The sequence below is a fragment of the Eublepharis macularius genome, chromosome 1 (genome assembly GCF_028583425.1).
Source record: "Eublepharis macularius isolate TG4126 chromosome 1, MPM_Emac_v1.0, whole genome shotgun sequence".
In the NCBI taxonomy this organism is placed as follows: domain Eukaryota; kingdom Metazoa; phylum Chordata; class Lepidosauria; order Squamata; family Eublepharidae; genus Eublepharis; species Eublepharis macularius.
In genome coordinates, this window is record NC_072790.1 from 31603074 (window position 1) to 31628006 (window position 24933).

General features: G+C 44.1%; 1 protein-coding gene across 1 annotated transcript; it reads right to left on the reverse strand.

The window, feature by feature from the left end:
* Positions 1 to 202: 202 nt before the first annotated feature.
* Positions 203 to 16435, reverse strand: COPS8 (COP9 signalosome subunit 8). Its single transcript, XM_054975152.1, has 8 exons — positions 16297 to 16435; positions 15967 to 16037; positions 14012 to 14060; positions 11283 to 11415; positions 8684 to 8791; positions 6897 to 6959; positions 5091 to 5132; positions 203 to 329 (listed from the first exon to the last, which is right to left on the reverse strand). The coding sequence occupies exons 1-8, from the start codon at positions 16378 to 16380 to the stop codon at positions 250 to 252; spliced, it is 630 nt and encodes a 209-aa protein (XP_054831127.1). The 5' UTR covers positions 16381 to 16435; the 3' UTR covers positions 203 to 249.
* Between the last annotated feature and the right edge of the window lie 8498 nt (positions 16436 to 24933).

The window sequence follows — 24933 nt, forward strand, 5'->3', positions numbered from 1 at the left end:
CTTTTTTTCATTTTGTGATTGTTTTTATTTATCTTGTAAGCCGCCTCGAGTTCCTGTAAGGCAGAAAGGTGGCTAATAAATGTTTCAAATAAATAAATGAAATGAAAACGTGAACGTTAGTTCAGCACTAGTATGAACAATTATGAGGTCTCCAAAAACATCAAAGATTGAATGCTGTACTCTTTGAAGAAAACGCCCAGAGTAGTTAGTATAAATGAACTTTAATACATGAAGGAAGGACTGGAATTATCAGTTTTCAAGGAAAGCCACGTAGTCCGTTAATCGGGCCAACTGCTGTTCGTTAGGAATTGGTGGTACTGGCGCAGGCTCTGAAAAGAAAGCACAAAACATGAAGAAAATCAGGGAAACTCCAAGCAAGGAAAAAGAATCCACCCAGCAACTTACTGTCTTGTAATAAAAAAAGCACACACAGAAGCTGTATTGGGAGGGTTCAATCCATATACTATTATCGGACACTGCTTTCTATCCTGTGACAAATTAGGTCAGCAAATGCCATTGGTAGATGTTCACAAAACACATTCTATTTCAAGTTCAAGCCACCTATCTGCTATAGCAGCTGGCTCTGCAAAAGCTGGGATATTAGTACATTATAAATTATAAAAAATAGTTTGTGCTTGCTCATTGCCTGAAACTCACAACCTTTTAGTTGGTGTATAGGGATGGATATTCTGCCCCAGAATCTGTATTGACGTTATTCTTCTGTAACTAACTCTCCTAACCCTGAAGTACAGCGATTTTTAATGGGTGATATGCATGTGTGTAAAGTTCCATTAAATCACAGCTGACCCCACTGGGTTTTCAAGGCAAGGGACAAACAGGGGTGTTTTGCCATTGCCTCCTTCTACATAGCAACACTGGACCTTCTTGGCGGACTTCCACCCAAGTACTAACCAGGGCTGACCCTGCTTAGCTTCTGAGTACTGATAAGAACAGGCTAGCCTGGGCCATCTAGGTCAGGGCGTATACATTCCTTTAATTCTGAGTCTAAGAATGGGCTGGATTTACATATGAAAGGTGTGAAATGGGGCCTCCAACTGAAGGCAAGGTTTGATTGTACTAGTGTGAACCTGGGCTGAGGAAGGGCTGGAAGAGGATTCCATGGAGCTTGAAGAGGGGGTGCACCCCCTCCCTCATGGAGGCAATGGTCAGCGCTCCAGGTTCTTAGATCCATTTTTGCATCTGAGCCCTTTCTGATGTCATAAAGGAAGTGGGTGCTTAAAGTGGGCTCCTGCACAGCCACACCTTCACAACAAGTATTTCACACCTGCCCCAAGCTTAAGTTGGATGGCTTTTTCGACATTCTGTAACTAAAAATGGAAGCGTTTTGAGAAACTGCCAAACATTTGCAAAGCTGTTCCACTCCTGGTTTCACTGGCATCACTAACCAATGGCCACAGAGAGTTCCAGAAAGAGCCACAGCTACGCACCCTTCTAGCATGTGTGGATCCTGTTCCACCTGACACCCCCCTCTCCACCCCAGACTAAGACCTCTGTAGGAAGCACTTCAGGGATAAAAATATGCTCAAAAATTCAGTAAATAAAAACATCCAGGGCCAGACTAGAAGTTTATCTGCACCCAGATGAAACTCAAGATGAATATCCCTCTAATTTTTATTTATTGACATTATTTATAGTCCACCTTTCTGAATAAGACTCTAGGTGGATTACACAGTGTAAGTCAATGTGATCAGCATTTGGGAGATTCAATAAACAACGTAATAGGTTATGGAACGTAGAAATTTGAAAACAAGCAGAAATCTGATACAGAGCCGAAACATGTTCAAACAAAACATAAGCAATTTAACGTGACATATTAAATGATGCAGAAACTACCAAGTAGGAGCATACTTGTTGCAGCAGACAGTACACAATACTGCAAGTCTGCAAGTCCCTATCCCTTTACCAAAGTATCTCTCGGAACCATTTATTTACAGCGCAACTGCCTGACAGAGAAAGTGGCCCATCTAGCCCTGATCCTGAGAAGTTCGGCAGGGAGTATATTTACTTTTCCCTCCTGTCGGAAAGTAACTTGAGTGGGATATGCACATGCACCCCACTTCGATCCATATCCCAGGATATTTTCAGCTGTTAGGGGCTCAGTCCTCTGCTCAGCGTAAATAGTTCTTGGGGAGATTAATTTGTATCGAAACTCACTTGCCCCTTCAACTGACCTTCCATCACTCTCAAAATGTGTGTGTGTGTTTTATGAGGTAAAATCAGAACATGCACAAATTTCAGTTCTTATGCTCTTCGCAAATACTTAAAGGTTTCTGTTTTGAGGCTTTGGTTCCCTTGTCTTTCCCCAAGTACAGATGGGCACAAAATGGGGAAAAAATGAAACAAGCGTTTCATGTTTTGTCGCATTCCATGAATCACAAATCACAAACTTTCACAAAATTGTCCTGTTTTGCGAAATGATTCGTTAGTTTTGTGATTCATCAGAACTCAGGGCACTTCAACAGCCCCCTTCATACCCAGAGATGCCAAACTCGCAGGGAAACTTCAGCAGGCTCTCCTCCACCCACCCTCACCCAACAAGCCAGCAAGAACAAATGCTCTAAATAAGAATATAAGCAAATAAAATTAAAGGAAAAAAGGTAGGCCTCAGTCAAACTAGGCCCCAGAACCAGGCAATGCCCTGAGACTGGGGTTGGGTGGAGTGGAGGAAAGAAGGCACCCTCACCCAGTGACCTTCCCACCACGGCCAAGAGCTGAAAATAAGAAAGAGGCTTTTCAATCTCTTTTAAAGCAGCAGCAAATCCAGCCAAAAGCTCCCAATTCCACTCTCTCACTCCAAATCCCAGCAACAGGTCCTCCCTCTCCCTCTGTCTACTGGAACTGAAAAGCACGAGGCAGAGAGCAGTGCCTTATATAACAAATGCTCACATAGAGTAGAACAGGAGGTCTCTGGTTGGCAAGCAGACGTGCCTAACAGGGTTTGGAGGGATGAGATTGGTGTTCCCATGGCTACAGAAGGCCCATCAGTTGCCTAAGGGATTAATTCCCCTGCTCTTTGCTGTATAGGGCAGAATGGAAGCTCTCCAAGTTGGAAGGGAGAGCTGCCTATCAAGATTATGTGGGGTTTCCAACGGCAACAAAAGGACTGCAGACATTCTGGGCCTATGTTGCCTAGGGAATCAGTGGATTGGCGCCAGCTTGTCTGGCATTACGAATCATTCACAAATCAAACAAATCAGCCCCAAAAGTTGTGAATTTTGTGAAAACCATGGCCCCACGAAACATGTTTTACAAAACATGAATCGGCCCGAATCGTTACGAAATTTGATTCGTATTTCGATTCGTGCCCATGTCTATCCCCAAGCACTCTAGTATACTTTCTTTTAGTATTCTCTTTCTCTTCTGGAGTTAGGAATGCTGGCACCCCTTTCTAGTACCCCAATCCTCTTCTCCACACACCAGAGATTTCCTTCAGTCGTTAACTGAATCTGAAGGTCTCCAAAGGCAGTCTCCAACCACACTTGATCAGGGATCTCTTCACTCTCCAGAACTACCTCCCTGTTTAACTGGGTAGGGAAAATCTCCCCTCCTTAGAGCTATCCCCTTTCTTTGGTCCAAATGGCAATCTGTACGCACTTCCCAAACTTTCTTGACATCTTTCCCCCAGTTCTCCTGTCAGTGTTAAACTGCTCTGCATTAGGACTTGGTCTTCCAACTCTTCACACTCCATCTCTCTCAGCTACGACTGAAAAACAGACCCTCCTCTTTCCAGCTCAGCAATCAGATGCCTTGGAGTAGCCTGTCACTCAAAGCTCTCTGATTCTGTGAGAGATTACTCCTTAAATATCCCGCAATGTGTGTACAGCACTTCCAGGCTTTTTTAAAATGTGCAGTCCGTCACATGTCCCACCCTTAGAGATCATTACTTCATGGGAGGGTCTCACAAGCCTCTCCTGTGCAATGGATAAAGGATTCTCAGACAAACTGACATCCCCCCTTCTGCACATCAGCAGAATCCCCCAAGGATGCGGAAAACCCTACCTTGTTTATAATTGGGGTTCTTTCATGCCATTTTTAACCAAATTAATCAGAAAGAAATGTAAGGTCATCAACCAAGTGAGCACATTGGAGGGGTTTCCCTTTTGCTGAGGTCTCTCTTTTTCGTTGAGTTGGTTAGAAACCATTTTCCATGTCTAAAGTTAGGCGGCTTTGAAATTTCCATTGTAATCGTCTAGCTAATGACAAGTATACTCTATGAAGATCACATGAACAGGGAATAAGAATGATAACAGCAGTCTCTCTTACAGAACTGACACAAAGATTATTTAGATAACATGTCAGTACTTGAAACCATGAATATTAATGAGCTGCAGTGAAGTTAAATTCCATCCCGGCTCCAAGAGGGTTCATGCACCACTTCCTAGAATTTATTTGATTTTTTGAAAAGAAAAGTCAATTTCACTCACGTACCAAAGCCTCCCGCTATTGCTGCTTTGCAGCACCTGGCGTTCAGATATACTGCTTCTAAACGTGGATGGTCCATTTAGCCATCAGGGTTAATACATCAGACCATCAACTACTAGACATTGTAAAAGAGCACACGTTAATATTAAAAACGTATGTGAAAAAGGATGGCCTTTGTCTGGTGTCTGCAGCCTCACAATGACGATGCCAGGTGACTCCCCCTGAGGAAGTGGCTCCAGAAATGGGACAGCCCAGAGAAGGTTCTGTCTTCAGTAGCCATTCACCTGGCCTCCAAATCAGAAGACCTGGGAGAAGGGCCTTAGAAGAGCCAAGTTCACAGGCAGTCATGTGGGAGGAGCAGGTCCTTTGGATAAATTCTGCTACTTCTAATTTAGCCCAGAAATAGACCAGAATCCAACACTAGAATCATATGATCAAGCCCCAGTTAATAGCCTGGCCACCTTATCTGGGACCCAACAAAGCAAAGCATCTAGTTTGCTGTTTATATGGCACAGACATTAATTCAGGAGACTCGGCTTAACAGCTTTTTGGTGCACAAATACATCTCTAAATGCCTCTCCTCAGCTTTTCTCTTAAACTGATCTGTTTTGAGCCCTAGAATATGTGCAGAATCTGAAACAACGTACCTGATAATGGGTGAAATCTGTTAAAAGAAGGCTCCTGGGGACCTGTAACCCACACAAACAAAATAAGCATTGGTAACCCGTTCAAGGATTGTGTGGCAGTTTCTAGATACCAATTCCAAACCTCACTTAACAAGTGCTTATAGCAGGAGCCCCCAACCTTTTTCGAGCTTACTGGCACCTTTGGGATTCAGACACAGGGTGCTGGGCACAGCTACAAAATGGCTGCCACAGGAGCCACTGCCAACCACAAAATGTTCAGGAGTAAGGTCATTCATAACTCTAAAAGAAACTCTTAAACATTTCTAGTATGAACTCTGTTTAACAGGATGCCTTTTAAAATTTTAAAAATACAGTTTTGCATACATTCAGCTTACAGACATGAAATGAAGATCCTTGTGTTGTAGAGGCAGCTGCTGTCAAAGCAACTGTTTAAAAACCTCCAGAACCAATCAGAATCCCTGCCTGGGGAAATGCCCCACCTAGCCCCACCCTTTTTCTAAAAACACTAGGCAGGTGCCAGGAAAAGGATCGGCAGACACCAGGGTGCCCACGGGCACCATGTTGGGGACCTTTAGCTTACAGTCACCCCAGAGTTTGCTTTCTATGCACAGCAGGTCTATGCTCGGTGAGTACTCTACGTTCAGTGAGTATTTTCATATGTTGCCTTTATCAAAAAACATTCTGTGCCCAAACTCAAGGATGCCATCCATCACAACTGCCCTGACTGCAAGAGTCAAATCAGATGGAGGAATTTTGTAAAGATGGAAAAATCTCAGGCGCCACTTCACCCAGATATCTGAAGTATTGATTTAGCAGCAAACAGAGGCGGCGCTTAAGAAATGGAGACATTTGTTCTGTTCTGCCCAGCTGATAGGGCTCATTCATTGTGCATCTGTGCCACTTTTAAGGTGCACATCAAAAACAGGCATTTGTCACTCCTATTTTTGTAATAATTTCGAAGTAGAAACGAACACCATTTAGGCATTCCTTTTGATCCAGAACTCCGTTAAGGCGTACAGACTTGCGTATAACCAGACATTCCATCCTCTGCCCAACGTAATCTTTTCAGGATACCAAATTGTAATTGCTGCCCTAGAACTACACTTTATTGATACCACACCAAAGGGTTATAGGTTCCTTTGCTCTGGCATGAGGTTCACCTCAAGAAAACCCTGCTAAATTAGCCAAGACCAAATGAAAACGAAGAAAGAGCAGCAGTGTCCAAGAAGCATGTCACATCTAGTTTTTCTCCTCTCTGTCAAATAATAAACTGCTACCCCAAACTCTGGAAAAATTAAATCCTGCCAAGGTAAAAAGCTGGCTGGAAGAAGACACAACCACCCTCCCTCAGGGCATCTGAACCGATCTGGCAGCACACAGCCAAGCCACGGCCAGTTCTGAACCCCAGGAGAGGGGCAACGCTCATTTCACCTAACCCCAAAGGTCAGGTCAGGAACAACTCAAAATGGCTACCACAACAAGTTCTGAGCACTCTTTATTTGATTCAGGCATGTCATTTAAGGTCACGGAAAAACACGCTCCGATGAGGTTTTGCTGCCAAGAAGAGAAAGCACATCCTGTTTACTTTTGCCTAAAAGGCTCACATTCTCAACGGCCTGCTTAATTAAAGCTGCCTGTGCCCACAATAGAGAAACTCTGGCCCACGATTCCGACATTCTGCTTTACGAGCACACCCTACTGTTTTTAAGGTTGGAATGAAGCATTTGCTTGGCAGACGCTAAGGAGTAGGAAGACCCAAATGCAAAGTCTGCAAAGCCCACCAAACAAAGTAAGAACGCCACCTACCTGGCTTTTTAGGCATAACCATGCGAGTTGAGGAGTCCGCCTGCCACCCCTGTTCAAGAACGCCTGAAACAATTTAACAGAGCTCATCATTATCGGCAGTGTCACGCAAATCCTCAGATAAGGAAAGGCTTCCTGCTCTCACTGTGAAATCCTAAGGAGAGTTGCTCCAGTCTAAGCCCACTGATTTCAATGGGCTTAGACTGGCGTAACTCTCCTTAGGATATCGCTGTCAGTATACTCGTGAAAGGCAGGCAATAAGAAATCCTAGCGTTTTTCTTCTAATATATTTCTCATATATAACAAGCTCTCCTACTTTACTGTACCGACATTAGGTAATAGCAAGTCAGGGCCCAAAGATGTGCTGTGGTCAAACCAAGGACACAGCTGCCATCTTCATTTGTGCTTGGGGTTTTTTTTTAAAGGAAAGAGAAGGTAAAGAAAGGGAAAAGCAAAAAGATGGAGGTGCGTGAGGGTGGGAAACTGAGAGCCAAGCTACAAGTGACGCCTGACACAGGTTGGACACTTGTCAGCTTCCCTCAAGTTTTGATGGGAAATGTAGGCATCCTGGTCATGCAGCTGTAATGGAGAGCCAAGCTGTAAAACCAGGACGCCTACATTTCCCATCAACACTTGAGGGAAGCTGGCAAGTGTCCAACCTGTGTCAGGCGTAGCTTGGCTCAGAGAGATGCTGAAAAATAAACTGTTAAAATGATATTAAAATAAAAATACTATTAAAAATAAAAAGATACAATTAATTTTTTTAAAAAAAGGTTGAGGTTAAAGGTGGATTCCCATCAGAAAGGTTGAAGACTACCAAGGAAAATCTATTCTGTAGTCTGGTACTCTTAAATGAGAAAGATACACAGGAGGTGCTGTTTGACTATTTCACTTCATTAGGCTTTAATTTAAGTATTTTTAATTAGACTAGATAAAATAAAATTTTGGTCTGAATTTTTTCCCCTAAGCCCTTTTAGCGTTTGTTGTAAAGGCCTAAAAGATGGGAACTACTTTGCTCCTAAACCTCTGCAGCAAAATAATTCCTCTCAAAATCTGAATTCCTGTACCATCATAAGAACACCTCCAAAAAAAGGTGACATAATAAAGAAAATAACAATAGAAGCACACAGACTCGTGCCCTCATATACTCAGGTAAATATTTGGCAAGTGCATTCAAGTTAGAATCCTGTATAAGGAATGGATCAGATTTTGTTTGACGCTTCTACAACCGCATGATGTTCCTAAGGCACCGTTCCACCGCACACCCCAAGTGTCCTTTCTAATGAGACACTCTCAAAACCGATCAGCTACGGAACAACTGCTGGTAATATCAAGACTGCTGCAGTGCTACTACTAAGCAGGGATCTATTCCAGCCACATCTGGGAAAGATGTGGGTAGGTAGTCGTTTATTGCAAGTAGCTACTGGCCGTAGCAAACTTACAATTAACAAAAGATACAGTTGACAACAACTCCATAAACTCCAAGAGCTACAAGATATCAATACCACTAGAGCCAATAAAATCCTAAAACCCATATGATAAAAAAATTATCTATCCAGGTTCCCCACGAGTTGCCGCAGTTGCTCTTATCAAAAAGATGTGGAAAAACAAAGGCCACTGAGCTGAAGGGGAGGGGCATTTGGATCACAGCAAAGTTGTCATGAGTGCTACTGGGAAGGCTGGATAGCTCAGGACCACTTGAAGATTTTGGCTACCCAGTCTGTGTAACAGAGGACTAGAAGGTTGGGCGAGACTCCTTTGACTTCCCTTTCAAACACCCTTCCCAGTACCTTTCACAGCTTCTTCCACAGGAAGCCCGACGAAGGCTGCAAAGTCATCTGCGCTTATTGAGGTGTATGCCTGAGAGACCAGTCCGAACGCTCGCCGCCTGGTTGCATCTGTGAGCGGGGACAATTATGGAAAAAGGTGTCAAAGCACATCTAAGAAGATGCTTTGCATATTGACACATGGCAGGAGACAAATCCCCTAAAGTTTTGAAGCACATGACAAACATCAGTATTGCCCCGCACGCCTACAGAAGAGAATGTCAGAAACTATGCTGGTTAAGGGATCTGCAACCCCAAACCTCTTAACCATATGGTTATGTTGCGGGTGAACAACAGAAGGGGGAGTAGAAACCAAGTATCTCTCTGTCGGCACAAGATCCTGCTCGGTTCTCCCACACTCAGAAAGGGCTTTGGATCCTGGGCAAAATGAGACGTGTATCATGTGCAAGAAAGGGTTTTAGCTGTGTTGCTTGATGTGATATAAAGATCATGCTTCCTGAAGTCCATATGACAAACGCAAGAGTGTCATCTCAAAAGAACGTTCTTCCTAAAATCGAGTAACAGCTAATGACAGAAACGAGCTACGAGAAGTATGGGGGAAATTAGTGGCGAGGGACTGATGAGACATACTAAAGGTGGTTTTGGTCTTTCTTGCCTGATCAGACACAGTTTCCACCGCAAGAGCTGAATCAAAAGGGTGTCCTGTGTCCTGTAGAGTGCCTTACGGCTCCATTCTGTCGTCCCTGCTCTTCAATATTTGCATCAGGCCACTGAATGAGATCGTCTGGAGCTTTGGGGCTGGATGTCATCAAGATGCAGTTGACACCAGCTCTGTATTTCATTATCTAAGCTTCCAAGAGCATCCATCTTGGCTCTGAACCAATACTTTGAGACTGAAGTCAGGAGGTTAAAACGGAACAAGCAGGGATAAATCCACACAAGATAGTGGTAATAGGTTGGCAGGACTGGATCCACTTGTGGATTGTGGAGTGGAGTTGGCTTTTGCAGAGCAGGTTAAGCACATGAAGGCGTTCATGGCTCCATCCTTGCTGTTGGAAAAGCTGGTTGGTGTAGGGGTCAAGAGTGTCTTCTATCAGGTGAGTCTTGTTCACCAGCTCTCTCATTTCTTAAGACTCGGCCAACATGTTTGGGTAACCTTGTAGCTGGATTACTGTAATGGTCTCTACACTGGGCTGCCCTTGAAGACAATCTGGAAACTCCTGCTGGCCAGATTGCTGCAGATGGATCACTGCCAGGGGACAGCCAGCTAATGGGAACATTCCTTGTCTGTTTTGAAGCAGCAACAATGGCTATCCCTGGCAGTAACCCATCAGCAGCAATCTGGCCAGCTGCCAGTTTACTTAGAGCTCAATTCAGGGCGCTGGTTACAAGCTTTAAAGTCTTTCACTGCCTAAGGTCCTCCCGTACAACCCTGTGTGCCAATTATGGTCCTCAGGCAGCCACCTACTGGCTGTGCCCACACTTAGGGCAACCCACTTGGCATCAACAAGAGTGTGTTCTTTTTCCATCGTAGCTCCCAGCCCTAAGGAACAGGCTCCCTAAGGTGATCGGGAGGGAAGGTTGTCTCTAGAAGAGTTTAGGAGGTGTGCAAGTCTACTCAGCTTGCTAGGGCTTTTAATAAGGTGTAGGCTACTGGCGTAGGGGGGAGTATCTTTCACTTTCCACCGCCACCACCAACCCACCTTGAGCCACAAGGAAAGATGGAATGTCAGTATTTTAATACTCAACGGAGCATCTGCAACACAATGCGCTGCCCATATTTCATACAGTGCTGCAACATGGGTGTCGGGTTGCTAGGCAAAGACAGACTTGCCACAGCTGCCTGTACAATTATATTGAAACTACAGACTCAACTGATGTCATTTCTCCCCCCACCCACTGCCTCTGATGTAGAGCTTACCAGACCCCCTCCATCATAACTGGCATTGAAGGACACCACCCCCAAAGAGTGTCCATCCCTCGATGGAATGCCACCAGACCATCGAATGACTCTTACCCAACTCTATACATGATTTGTCAGGAAATGAGCACAAAGAAACTTATTACCAGGAAAGAGTGTACAGAACTGCAGCCTTACAACATACTTTGCAGTTACCTTGAGAGCTGCATATTTTGATTAGTATAGTCAGGACCATGGAAGAACCTCTGAAAATCCCAAACTTCAATCAAATATCACACAAAAGCGTAACAGCCCAGCCCTAGCCACTTGACTCTAATGTATCTGATTGCTACAGGAGAGAGTTTATGAGACATGCAGTCACAAAAAAGCTGAACATCTGTAACACACAAAGAGGCAAAATCTTTCTCCATACAAAGTCTTTTCTCACAGCGACCAAACACAAGCTGAAAGCTGAGGGTTTGGAATGGACATGCCAACTAGAAGGCATGCATTTCAAGTTTTGTGCTGCCATTTGCAAGGTATACGCTGTAAACACTACACAATGATCTAAATATTCCCTTGGAATGCCTCTCTGCAACATCAAAGTAACATCACAGTATAGTGCGGTGGTCGGCAACCGCTGCCAGCGCCTACATTTGTTGCCACAGAAGAGATTATAACCAGGACTCTGGGAAGCTGTACCTCTCAGTGCCTCCATGATTGGCTGAATAGTCTCAGACCACTGATGCGCACCAATTGTTGTGTAAATCCCGGGGAAGTCTCTCTGCCAGATTCTCTGCCCTACTGACCAAATTGCACCAAGTTCGGGATTGGCCTACGAAGGGGAAAAAAAGAAGGGAAAAAATTGAAAGCATAGCCACGAGTTCCTTTGTGGAAAATTGGAAAGGCAAGATACAAATCTATAAAATAGGACTGGAAAGGAAACAACCCATCCTAGACCTTATAAACCATTTCAAAAGGGCTTATTTTGGGAAATACTAGACAGCCTCCCATAAAGAGTAGGGGCACTGCAGAGAAAACCCGAGCGCTACTAAATGCACCTTGAATTCCGCAAAGACAAATGATTTCCGAGTTGTCCCTTCAGCTCTTCCCTTCTCTAACTCAAGGCTTAATCAAGTATATAATCGTCCAGAAATCAAGAAGCATCAGTAATTTTCCTTTAAAAAAGACTTCACTTAACTGACGGCCTCCAGAAATAAAAACAGATCAATATTTTCTCCCAGAAAAAAGAGATAAGGATACGTGTTGCAAATAATCAGATGTGCTTCTGTTTATCAGGCTTAGTAATTTCATTCACAAAATTCACCTGCTTTATGTATTAGTATGGTTAGGTACTTCCTTCATTCTTTAATCTTTGTGCTTCAATAAACTTCTGCAATCTGTTCATATTGAACCTCTGAGTCTGTGTATCTTCTTACTGGCAATATGTGATGACTCAATGGACTGCTAAAAGACTCAGACATACATCAACCACTCTGTGTCTCTCAGACTAGGCTCCTCAATCACAGGTAGATACAGGCAGCAAAATCTGACATCTCAAGGGAAGAAAAACCCACAGCCCTGAATTCTACTACTGTGGGAGAATTTCTGAAACAGCTGCAATATGCAGAAATCACAAGTATACCCCAGACTGTCTTGGCAAAAGGGAAGCTGCCTGCCCATTACTCTAAGTTAAGAACGCCTTCAATTCTGAGGAAAACAATGTGTCATAGTTTTCGGAAAACCAAGAAACTTACAGTGATCACTGTTATAGTGGATTGCCTGTAGTTAGTCTGGGCTATTTACAGTGCCAGCCCTCTTTGCAAGATTATTTGATTTTATTATACACATCCTATCTATTGCTTTAAGTATGTGCTCCTTTGTACTACCTGTTGCTTTAAGTGTGACCCTGCTGGGTAGTTCTATGTTGTTTAATGTCAGTCCAAGAATTGCTTCTTCAATTTTTCAATTTTTTGCTAACGTTGTGTCTTTGTAAACTTGTATTTATGTACCCTATGGCAGGGGTCCCTAACCCCCAGTCCGCGGACTGGTCCCGGTCCGTGGCCTGTTAGCAACCGGGCCGCACAGGAGGTGAGTGGCGGGCGAGCGCAGAGCCAGCTCCAGGGAGCAGGCGAGGTAGGGACCGTCTAGTTGCAGGAAAACAAGCTCAGGGCTCCCACTGGTTCTGCATTGTGGTGAGTTGTATAATTGTTTCATTTATATATTATAATGTAATAATAGAAATAAAGTGCACAACTGTATCATCCCAAAACCATCCCCCGCCCCCTGGTCCGTGGAAAAATTGTCTTCCATAAAACCGGTCCCTGGTGCCCAAAAGGTTGGGAACTGCTGCCCTATGGCACTGTTTATTGAAACATCCTTGATATTGATTGTGCTAATCTCAGTCTACGTAATCCACCTTGTCTCAGTAAGAAAAGTGGACTATAAATGACATAAATATATGACATAAATAAATATTAGATAATGCATGATTCTCTAGCCTGCTGGGTCAGCGTAAGTGGTCCTACCTATGTTCACCATGTAACTTGTCATAAATTTGTAAAGTAAAAGTAGGCCTTAAATATTTGTTTTCCTAGGAAGGTAAGAGTTTCAACAATTGAAAAAGTCCACCGCAAGGACTTTCAGTGCGACTCCTGCAATTTACTTGCTATGCTGGCTTGTCATGGTCTGCATATATGCTTGGAAACCAGGTTTCTTCCCAATTCCTGCCCATCAAAATCTATAAAGGGAGAAGGGGAGAACAATGCTGTAAGCCACTCTGGGCCCCCATCTGGGAGAAAAACCAAGTACCAATAAATGAAATAATTGTCCAGATACCTTACAACTTAAGAGCATGATGTTCCTGTTGGGGGCAAATGGAATATACATTTGACAGGACAGTGTGCCAGGAGAACACAAGAGGCATTCCACTTCATCCTTGACACCTTCCAGAAAGAAGGCTGAATTCAAAGCAAGTTCCCATTCATCATTTATCTCTCTTTTCTAGGAACTGAACTCCGAAAAGAATATCCAAGTTATCATGAAGCAACGAAGCCATAAAATACAAGCCAGTACATCGGATTCTGCTGATGTGCGGTGGGGCAATTCCCCCATCCCATGAAAAACCTCTAACTTCCCCTTTGTGATGTCCCGGGGGGGGGGGGGTCTGCTGTCCTCCCGTGATGAGCATCCGAGGGGCATTCGGGGGCAGCAGCAGTAGGGGGACCAGGAATGGCATGCTCTATTTACATAAATCCTTCTGGCAGTGAAGATTTTCAGTGAGACTCAAACCTGTATTATATTCTAGTAACGTCAGCAATAAGGAAACTTCTGCTCAGACACCACCAAAAAAGAAAAGAAAAGGGAGAGAGCTTTTAGGTACCCTTTTTGGATAATGATGACATCTCCCCACATTTTTACACCATACTTACAGACTTAATGGCAGAAGGGATTCTTTTCCAGAGATAGCGTGCATTATTCCTAAGAAAAATAAAATATCAATTTATAATAACAGTGTGCTTACATACCACTCTTCTAGACAGATTAGTGCCCACTCAGAGCAGTGAACAAAGTCAGTTTTATTATTATCCAGTGTTATTATTATTATGCATCTGACGAAGAGAACTGTGGTTCTCGAAAGCTTATGCTACAATAAAGTTGGTTAGTCTTAAAGGCACTACTGGACTCTTTACTATTTTGCTACTACAGACTATCACGGCTAACTCCTCTGGATCTATTATTATCCTTAGAATACAGCTGGGGCTGAGAGCAGTAGCTTACCCAAGGCCACTTACTGAGTTCATGGCAGTAGTGGGATTCGAAGCAGCAGAGTGCTGACTCACAACCCAACCACTTAATCACTATGTTACAGCAGCTCTTAAAACGTTTCTAGAAATGGCACGACCTATATGCCAAACACTTACTACTGGAAGCCTATAGAGGGAACATCTGGTCAAAGAAGAGTAAAATTCATCCTTACAAAAGTGTAATATTTTTATATAAGCTGCAGATAACAATTAAACAGTAGAATCAACAAGACTTCCTACCATAAAGCTTTCGTAAGAAAATCAATATTTGTTATCCAGATTTATTTATTTATAGTTCGCCTTTCTCACTGAGACTCAAGGCGGATTACACAGTATGAGGTTAATACAATCAGTATCAAGTGCGTACATTTCAATACAATACCATAAGGTAAACATATACAAGTTTAAAGACAAAGCATTAGCAAGGTCCCAAGGCACTGCAGAGATAAACAAGCAAAACATAATCAATTCTAGGACTAACATTAGACAGCATGGAGCGATGGTTGTACATAGGAGTACATATTTAAAGCAGCAGATAATATATGAGGCAAAAGGTAATTGTAAGTTGAGAAATATTTCTAAAATTGTAACTTTCATAAACCAATACGATATTTGGAAGACTTGCTCTGGGTTCCTAATGGTGAGCTGTGCTCTAGCCCTTCAGGAATTCTATGCTGTATTACAGGTGATAGTGAAAGCCCACATCTCAATTAGCTAAGCAGGAATCATAGCATAGGATGTTCACTTGCTCAGGTATCTGAGCCAGTTTGGTATAGTGGTTAAGAGCACAGGACTCTAATCTGGAGAACTGGGTTTGATTCCCCACTCCTCCACGAAGCCAGCTGGGTGACCTTGGGCAAGTCACAGTTCTCTGGAGCTCTCTCAGCCCCACCCACCTCACAGGGTGATTGTTGTGGGGTAATAATAACACTTTGTAAACCACTCTGAGTGGGCATTAAGTTGTCCTGAAGGGCGGTATATAAATCGAATGTTATTATTATTATATTATTATATCTAAACAGCATACAATCCAAGTTCTGTGAGGAAAGGAAAAGTTGTCCATTTGGCTGGAACTGAGAGCTCCCATAGAGAATGGTGGAGGACGGGGAGCTGCAAGGCAAAAGGCCATGCAGACCCCCATGCAAAAGTCAACTGGGAGAGTCAGAACTTGGGATGCAAAGCGGGGGCACTTTAAACAGCTCCATCTCCTCACATGCACTGGCTTATGACAGTCAGCTGAAAAAGTTATTTTATCCCCCCTAAGGATGTAAGTCCCAATCCTCAAATGATCCCCCAGCAGTTTCAAAAAGTGCCACACAGCAACCAGAAGTCAAACCTAACATTAAGTTGTCTCACTGACAGCTCTTTCCCTTTAAACAGTTACTGTTCACCGAATCACCAATGCAGCATAAAGGGTGCTGCAGTCCTTATTTTCAGGTAGGTCTGCAGTAGAACAGCAGGGTTTGAGTCCAATGGCACCTTAGAGACCAACAAGATTTTCAGGGTAGATTTCTAGACGCAGAGTCCCTTCAGTTTTTAAAAATTTATTTTCAGGACTATCAAAAAGGACCTTTACTTACATGTCATTATGCAAAAGGTATAACGCCAGGAGCTGGGCATAGACGGGGGGCGTCGCTATCCCTCCTGGAGCCTGCGGGAGGGAAATCAAGGGGGTTTGTTTACATGTCGATCCTTTACAGAACCAAGAATCCCCGGGCGCGACGGGCTCTCATTGGGGCGGCTTTTGCCTCGCCCGGCTGACGCGGCTCCTGAAGGGTTGCTGGGGAGAGGAGCCCCGAGGGAGTCCACAGAGACGCGGGTCGGGCCCATTCACACGAGACGAGGCGGTCACGCGTCTGCTCCGCTGGCCCCTCTCCCTCCCCCCAGCTCCAGCCCTGCCCTGCCGGCACCTCCAGCTCCTGCGTCTCGCACTGCTCCAGCAGCTTCCGGTGTCCCTGGGCGCTGTTCCCCGCCGCCATCACCGCCACCGGCATCTTCGGCCCGCTCTCGCCTCCCCGACCGAGCCGGGCGCTGGGGGGGGGGGCTCGGACGCCGCTTCCGGCGTGGCAGTGACGAACTTCCGGTGCCTTGGCCCGGCAGGGCCATAGAGAGGGGCGCTCCCACAGGGACTCTGATGGCCTCCAATGGATCTCTGAAAAGCTGCTATTTGGAACAGCCCACGTATGCTCAGTCCCCTCTCCCTCATACATATAGTATGTACATAACACACACGCATATACTTTAATATATATTTTAATATATAAAACATAAAAATGCAAAAATATATAATATATTATAACACTTGTTTTAAATTTATAAAACAACACCAAATAAAATAATAGAGGAGAGATCAGACCCCTCCTGGTCAGAGGTATCCACCATCTAGTTTTCTTTCCCAGTTTTAAGAGAGAGTTTCCAAATGGTGGATTGACTGCCTCCTACTAGTCGATTACTGCCGCCTTGTGAATTTTAAATATTTATATTATATTGTTGTTACGGTCTGGTTTTTTAACTGTTTTAAAGCATACATCTATTATAAATGTTTTTATTGGTTGTAATCTGCCCTGAGCCTGCCTGTGCAGGGAGAGCAGAATAAAAATGGAAAACAATAAAATAAAACAATGTATTTTTATGGAAAAATTAAACTGTGAGCCAAGCTACAAGTGACGAGTGACACTTGCCTGGCAAGTGAACAGACTCACGTGTATTCCTCCCTGTTCACTTGTCCTCCACTTGATCAAGTCGAGAGCAAGTGAATGGCAAGTGAACAGGAAGGAAAACACGCGAGTCTGTTCACTTGCCAGGCAAGTGTCATTCGTCACTTGTAGCTTGGCTCAAAATTGAAGTATAAACATATTGTAGTGGGGAGTGCCATCAAGCCATAGCTGGCTAATGATGACCCCCTGCTGGGGTTTTCATGGCTAGAGATTAACAGAGGTGGCTTGCCATTGCCTGCCTCTGCATCCCTGGTCTTCATTAGAGGTCTGCTGTCCAATTGCTAACCAAGGCCAATTGACCCTGCTGCCTAGATCTGATGAGATCGGGTTTGCCTGGGCTACCCAGGTCACGGCATTTAAGGGTATTAAAAGCCCTCATAACGAGGAGGAGCTTTTGTGAAGGGATTGCTTGACAACTCTAATTGTAGACTATTGTGCTGCTTGTTGTATGCTTTCTCTTGCTGTTACTACTTTGTCTTCTACTTTTGTGATTCATTCTCTGCGTTGTTTGCATGTGTGTACATGCCCTCAAATTGCAATCGCCTTATGGTGACCCCAGCAAGGGTCTGTCAAGGCAAGAAGCAGAGGCGGTTCACCATTAACAATGCCATTCTAAGTAGAGTTACAAAGTTCTCAAACCCATTGACTTCTATAGCGTTAGAACCTGGTCCGTATGCCCTCCTGGCAGGGGGGGGGGGACCCCAGACTTACCCTGAGTAGTTTCCTTATGCTCATGCAAACCATAAGCACACTTCCAGTGAGATGCAATGACGTCACTTCTGGGTAGTGACATCATCATGCTGACTATGCAGGACCAATTCTGGCCCATTTGCCCCGCCCCCCAAAGTGTGGAAGCACACCTGCGGCCAACCCAATGACGTCATTTCAAGAAGAAAATCAGCACAGTATTTTATTTTTATATATGATTACAGCAGCTAGGCTTTTGTATGAGAACAAATGGAAAAGTACAGAATTGCCTTAAATTGAGGCAATTTAAGAAAATTTATGGAAATGATGGAGTTAACAGAGATGGCCAAGCTTACAGCTTTGATCAGAGATAAAACATTGTCTGTCTTTTTGGCTAACTGGAAACCCCTTATTGACTTTCTGCATGAAACAAGGAATAGTGATTTGATGATTTGATGATTTTTGATTTTTAAGAAGATAAATCGGGGCAGGGGGAACAAATAGAAAGGAGGCAGTTGTGGAAAAGGAATTTTGGGGAGATTAAAATTTAAAGCATGATGTTCGCTAAAATAAGTGTTATAGAGAAAAATGGAAACGAAACGTATTATTGTTTTTATTTTTAATTTCTGTTTCTGTTTCTTTTTTTGTATGTTTCTTTTACTCTCTCTTCTACTTCTTTGCCTTTTCTATTGGGCTTTTAACTCTATTAATATAATTTTAAAAATCTGCAAAAAAAGAGAAGTGACATCATTGTGCCCCGCTGGGAGCACATCTGGTGCACGCTTTCCTGGGTTTCCTGCCTATGGTGGGTGACCGCCAGGAGGTTTGCCACCTCCCTCTGATCACTACCGATTGGCAGGCAACAGGGCAAACCCTTGGGAGATGGTCCACCACTGGTGGGCAACTGGGAAGCCTAGTTAAAGCAGTGTAACTCTGCTTACGATGGCACTGATAAAATATGTTTTGTAATTCGTGCTCAAAGTGAGAAAGGTGGGCTATAAATTAAATAATAAGTACATTCCAGTAATTTATAAAGAATTTTCAATTTTGAATCTTATGTGACCCCCTTCTCTACATGGTAAAGAGTCCAGTAGCACCTTTAAGACTAACCAACTTTATTGTAGCATAAGCTTTCGCGAGCCAGAACTCTCTTTGTCAGAGCTGTGGTTCTCGAAAGCTTATGCTACAATAAAGCTAGTTAGTCTTAAAGGTGCTACTGGACTCTTTACTGTTTTGCAACTACAGACTAACACAGCTAACTCCTCTGGATCCTTCTCTACATAAGCATCAGACTATTGGTTGTCACAACCAAACAACACAATTTTAGAATCCTTGTGGGATTATCAAGAATGCACAAGAAAGCACAAGAATGCTTGTGGGTTTTGGAAAAAAGTAAAAACCAGATGGATGTTCATGGATCTTCTAGTCACACACACACACCCCTTCTACTGTCAAGTCACCAATCAATGGGCACAGAATACATCTTAAAATCATGGATCCAGTTATACGTATTGTTGTATAAAACATGGATCCTGTGCTTCAGTGTTGCCATGGGTTTGCCAGCTCTGGGTTGGGAAATCCATGGAGATTGGGTGGTGAAATCTGGGAGGGGCAGAGCAGAGGAAGAAACACAGCAGGGATGAGGTCTTGGCTGGCCTGAGTATCCTCCGACAGAGAGTTCCACCAGGTTGGAGCCAGGACCAAATAGGCCCTGGCTCTGGTCGAGGCCAGTTGAGCCTCCCTGGGGCCAGGGACCACCAGTAATTGTTTGTCAGCTGATCTAAGTGCTCTCTGGGGTACGTACGGCAAGAGGTGTGCTGATCCCAGTCTGCTCAGGACTTTATAGATTAAAACCAAAACCTTGAATCTGATCCAGAAATCCACGGGGAGCCAGTGTAACTGCTGCAAGATGGGAGTAATATGTGCCCTATATGAAATACCAGTTAGGACAATTCAGGCTTGATTTCATCTGGAACCCACTTATTTATCTTTTTGGCCATCCATGGTATTCATAAAACTCTCCTCCAGCACTACATCTCAAATGAATCAACTTTCTTCCTGTCAGCTTTCTTCAGCGTCCAGTTCTCACATCCATATATAGTAATGTGGAATACCATAATGTGGATTATCTTGATCTTGGTCCCCTTATTCTTAATGATCTTTTCAAGTTCTTTTATGGCTGCTCTTCTAGATCTCAATCTGATTTCGTGGGTACAATATTAGTTTTGGCTGATGATTGAGCCAAGGAGCAGAAAATCTTTAACAATGAAAACAAATTTCAGTTTCTTCATTGTCAACCTTAAAATTCTGTAATTCCTCAGCAGACATTACTTTGTCTTCTTGATGTTCAATTGTAATCCTGCTTTGGCACTTTTTTCTTTAACCTTCATCAATAGTTATTCAAGTCTTCACTATTTTCTGCCAGTAATGTGGAGTTATCTGCATATTTCAAATTATTAATGTTCCTTTCATCAGTTTTCACTCCAGCTTCTTCTAAAACTCATCTAGCATTCCTTTTGATATGTTCTGCATATAGGTTGAACAGATGGGGAGATAATATGCGTCCTTGTCTGACACATTTGCCCAATGGAAACCATTCTGTTTCCCCATATGCTATCCTGACAGTAGTAGCCTCTTGTCCAGAGTACTCTTTAAATGGCTGATAGAGTAGGCAGTTTTATCCTATACAGGGCTTTTGTCCTGGGAAAAAAGGTGGCGGAACTCATTGGGTTGCCAGTACAGGGGGCAACTCCTGGCAGAAGGTGGTGCCCCTGGTACTACATGCATGCATGCAAAGTGTGCACACGCTCCAGGACTGCACAATGATGTCACTTTAGGTCAGCTGGAACAAGGGGAGAGCTTTTTAAAGTTTAAATCGCCCTCGGCAAAAATGGTCACATGGCTGGTGGGCCTGCCCCTGATCTCCAGACAGAGGGAGGTTTAGATTGCCCTCCATGCCGCTGAGCGGCGCGGAAGGTAATCTAAACTCCCCTCTGTCTGGAGATCAGGGGGCAGGCCCACCAGCCATGTGACCGTTTTCAAGAGGTGCCGGAACGCCATTCCACCACATTCCAGCTGAAAAAAAGCCCTGATCCTATATACTGCTTGGGGCATTATTTACTTACGACATTTATAAGTTTGCAGCCTCCCAAGGCAAACTTTCTTCAGAGGCAGTTTACAACTTTCTTCTTTAACCTGCATCGGTAGTTGTTTCAAGTTTTCACTGTTTTCTGCCAGTATTGTGATGTCATCTTACAACTTATTTTTCACAGCAGAGTTGCACTAAAGTGTAGTTATATCCAGGACTTTTTTTCTGGGGAAAGAGGTGGGGGAACTCTCACCCGGGACAACTCCTGGCAGGAGGTGGCATCCCGTCACTACACACTCATACGCGCAAAGCATGTGTGCTCCTGGGACCACCTGATGACATGACTTCCAGGAAGTGACATCATCACACACGGCATGGCTGCCTCCCCCAGGAGAAAGAATGAGAAAGGAAGGGAAAGAAAGAAGGAAAGAGAAAGGGAGGGAGGGAGGTAAAGAAAGGAAGGAAGGGAAAGGAAGAGAAAGAAAGAAGGAAGGAAAGACATGGAAAGAAGGAAAGAGGGAGGGAGGGAGTAGGAAGGAAGGCTTCAGCTGGGAGGGGGGAATCCCTCTCCTCTCAGCTGAAGTTTAAAGCCCCAATCCCCCTCCTCTCAGCTGAAGTTTAAAGCCAGTTTGGGGTTTCCCTGGACCTGCTGAAAAGTGGGGATTAAAGAGCTCCTTTCCCTTGCAAGCTGGTCAGGGCCACCTGAACATGTGACTACTTTGCAGAGCTGCCAGAGCACTATTCCAGCGCGTTCTGGAAGAAAAAAAGGCCTTGTTATATCCTTTAAACTCTGGTTATATTAATTAAAATGTCTTATAATTTCCTACAAGAGGAACTCTGCACTTTTCTTGCTCCTGCCTTTCCCCTTCTCTCCAAGCGATGGTGCTATTGTACTGCTGACTGTGGCCCACCAACATGTGAGGGAACTGCCAAAACTGCTGCCTCTGTGGTGGCTGAGGTGTTTTCCAGTGTTTTAAGATCATAAATCCAGGAAATTCTGTTTGTCACAAAATGAAGAAAATTTGTCCTATCTGTGAGATTTGTCCTTGAGTCTATGAGTAAATCCTCATGAGTCTGGCTAAATTTCAAAGAAATAGCCACGGTTGAACTTATCTGCATGTACCAGTGAAACCAGTAGGGTGTACATGTGTGAGGCAGAAAAAGAGAGAGTTCGCAAGAATGGGAGGGAGAGATGTGATTAAATGTGTGCGAGAGAGAGGTGTCAATGCATGTTTATATTGTGTGAGTGCAGAATGTAAGAGAGGTGTGGCGTGTGTGAGAAAGAAAGGGTGTCCTGTGAGTGTGTTGTGTGCTTGTGACAGAATGAGGCGGTGCTGCTGTGTTCGTGCGAGACATGACACACTTTACCAAATGCAAAAAGGACAAGCTGGGCTGGACCAACCATATAGCTGAACTAGGCAGTCACCTGGGGCACAAGTTCTAAGGGGCACCGAAGCAGATGGAAGTGAATATCTTTTCTCTGTTTAAAAACATATATATTAATAAGTTGTTTCTTTTAAACCAAAGTAAAACAGTGGATCATTGCCATGTCAGAAGTTGAGTTATATTTTTTCCTCACATTGTGGAGCATGGCTGGGTATGCAAATACAGTTAAAATGTGTCATCTTGGTATATCTGTATTATAGACCTCATATTTCTCTATATTGAACGATTGGGATCCAAAAGCATAGATCAGCTAGGGTGCCAGGAAGCCTTGGGCCAATCCTGTTAACAGCCGTCTTTATATGGCTTTGCTGTAATCCTAAAAGTCAAGGTGTGTGTGTGTAAAAAGCCTTTAAGTATTTTTTAGATAAGACAGAACACCTACCTGCTTGGCCTACCCAACCCTCTACCTTGTATTTGTTTTCCTTGATAAGGGGTAGTGACAGAAGTATGAACATCTTCTTAATTACTGTTTCCATGACCCAAGTCATAAACAGTGAGCCATCACCCACTAAAAGGGAAACCTCGAGGGTATGAACATCATTTTATTTCAATTATTTCATCTCTTTGTGTCATTCATAGTCTGCCTTTCTCAGAGTCTCTCTACATGAGACATCAGACATGTGAAGAACACGTGTCGGGAGATGCAATGGTAGCCAGGAAGGGTCATTTAAAAAGACAGAGCAAAGACTTTGCTATACACTGGAGCTGTATGAAGGGGTTGTGAAATGCCATTGCCAGAAGGGAAACTTCAGCCCATTATAACCTCTCCAGATCCCAGCCTGACTCTGGAAGGCAGCTCCAGCCCATTTCCATTCCTTGCATCCCACACAGTTTTAGACTGGAGAGGTGAAATTATTTTATTTATTTATTTCAAATTTGTATTCTGCCCTCCCTGTGAACGGGCTCAGGGTGGATAACAACATATTAAAAATACAATTAAAAATTCATGTTCATTAAAAACAATACATTTAAAACAGGATGGTGAACAGCCTTCACAGGGAGGGTTAAGATTTATACACCCCTTTTTTTCCCCAGGCCGGCGGAGGCCCAGCCTCAGCCATATGCCTGGCGGAACAACTCTGTCTTGCAGGCCCGGCGAAAAGATAGTAGGTCCTGCCGGGCCCTGATTTCAGCAGACAGAGTGTTCCACCAGGTGGGAGCCAGGACTGAAAAGGCCCTGGCTCTAGTCGAGGCTAGGCGGGCCTCCTTGGGGCCAGGGACCACCAACAGCTGTTTGTCCCCTTGACAGAGCCTTTAGGGCAGCGAAGAAGAAATTAACAAACTCTCTGAGGAGTGATCTCTGCTCACTCTGTCTTTTAAAACTACGCTTCCTGGCTAACGAACCAGCGTTCGTAAGAAGCCTGGTTCGTTGCATCCGTCCGCGGTTCGTGAAGCCAGACAGTCAGGTGCTATCAATCAATTCCCTTGGAAACGGAGCCGGGGGAATGTCTGAACTCTGTCTGCACGCCTTTTGTCGCCCTGGAAACCCGAATCGAAGCCCAGCTTACCTTGATTGGCAGGTCTTCCTTCCAACTATGGAGCTGCAAAGTGGTTACAACTTGGGAGAAGACACCCAGGGGAGGGGGGTGTTCTGTAGCCCTATACTTGACGAACACGTGCTGAGGTGTCTTGTGTAGAAAGAGACTCAGGGCCAAAGTACAAGTGACGAATGACACTTGAACGGCAAGTGTGTTCTTCCTTGTTCACTTGCCCTCCACTTGCTCTCCACTCGATCCACTTGCCGTTCAAGTGTCATTTGTCACTTGTAGCTTGGCCCTCACTGAGACTCAAGGTGGATTACACAGTCTAAGTAAATGCACTCAATAGGAAGAGACAACTAATGAGCAATCTAATCAGATGAGGGTTATGGAAATCTGAAACAAGGCCTATGTATTAGATATGACAAGTGGGAACCCATGAGAATCCCCAGCCCAGCCACCTCTAGTCTTGTTGCCATGGGGACTGCCCCCAGCCTAGCTGCCCCCAGCTTTGCTGCCATGGAAGTGGCTCCCTCTCTGCCCAGCTGCCCTAACTTTGTCATGGTGGCTTCCCACGCTGCCCCTCTGCCTCACCCCCCAGCTTGCTTACCTTCTCTTCACTGCTACCTTTTTAGTTATAGGTCTGCCACCATGCTACCTGGAGGTGGTGAAATTGTCTGCACATGCGCAGACAACCCGGTTGTTTGGAGAGGTGGGGGTGTTTAAACCCCCCAATGTCTTTTTTAAAGTTCCAGATTATTCTACAAATAGGGGGTGCCCAATTTTTCAAAACTCTTTGCTTTGGATCAGTTTGGCCCTGATCCATGGATTTAACTATCCACAGATGGGGCCACACCTGGCTATTAGAATATAAGATATGTTAATGCAGAAAATGATATTACTTAAATAGAAAACAATGCAGTGAGAGAAAGAAAAGACACATAGCATAGCAACTGATAATATGTACCATACACTGTTGTATGGTTTATAACCCAAGTCTCTTTATTAAAGAACCTTCCTGAATCCTGAATGATCCTGTTATGGTATATAGCCCTGTTACTTTTATAGAAATGTCTGCCCAAACAATTCTGTTTTGCATAGTTTACAGAAGTGCGGGGGCCTTCCATTCCA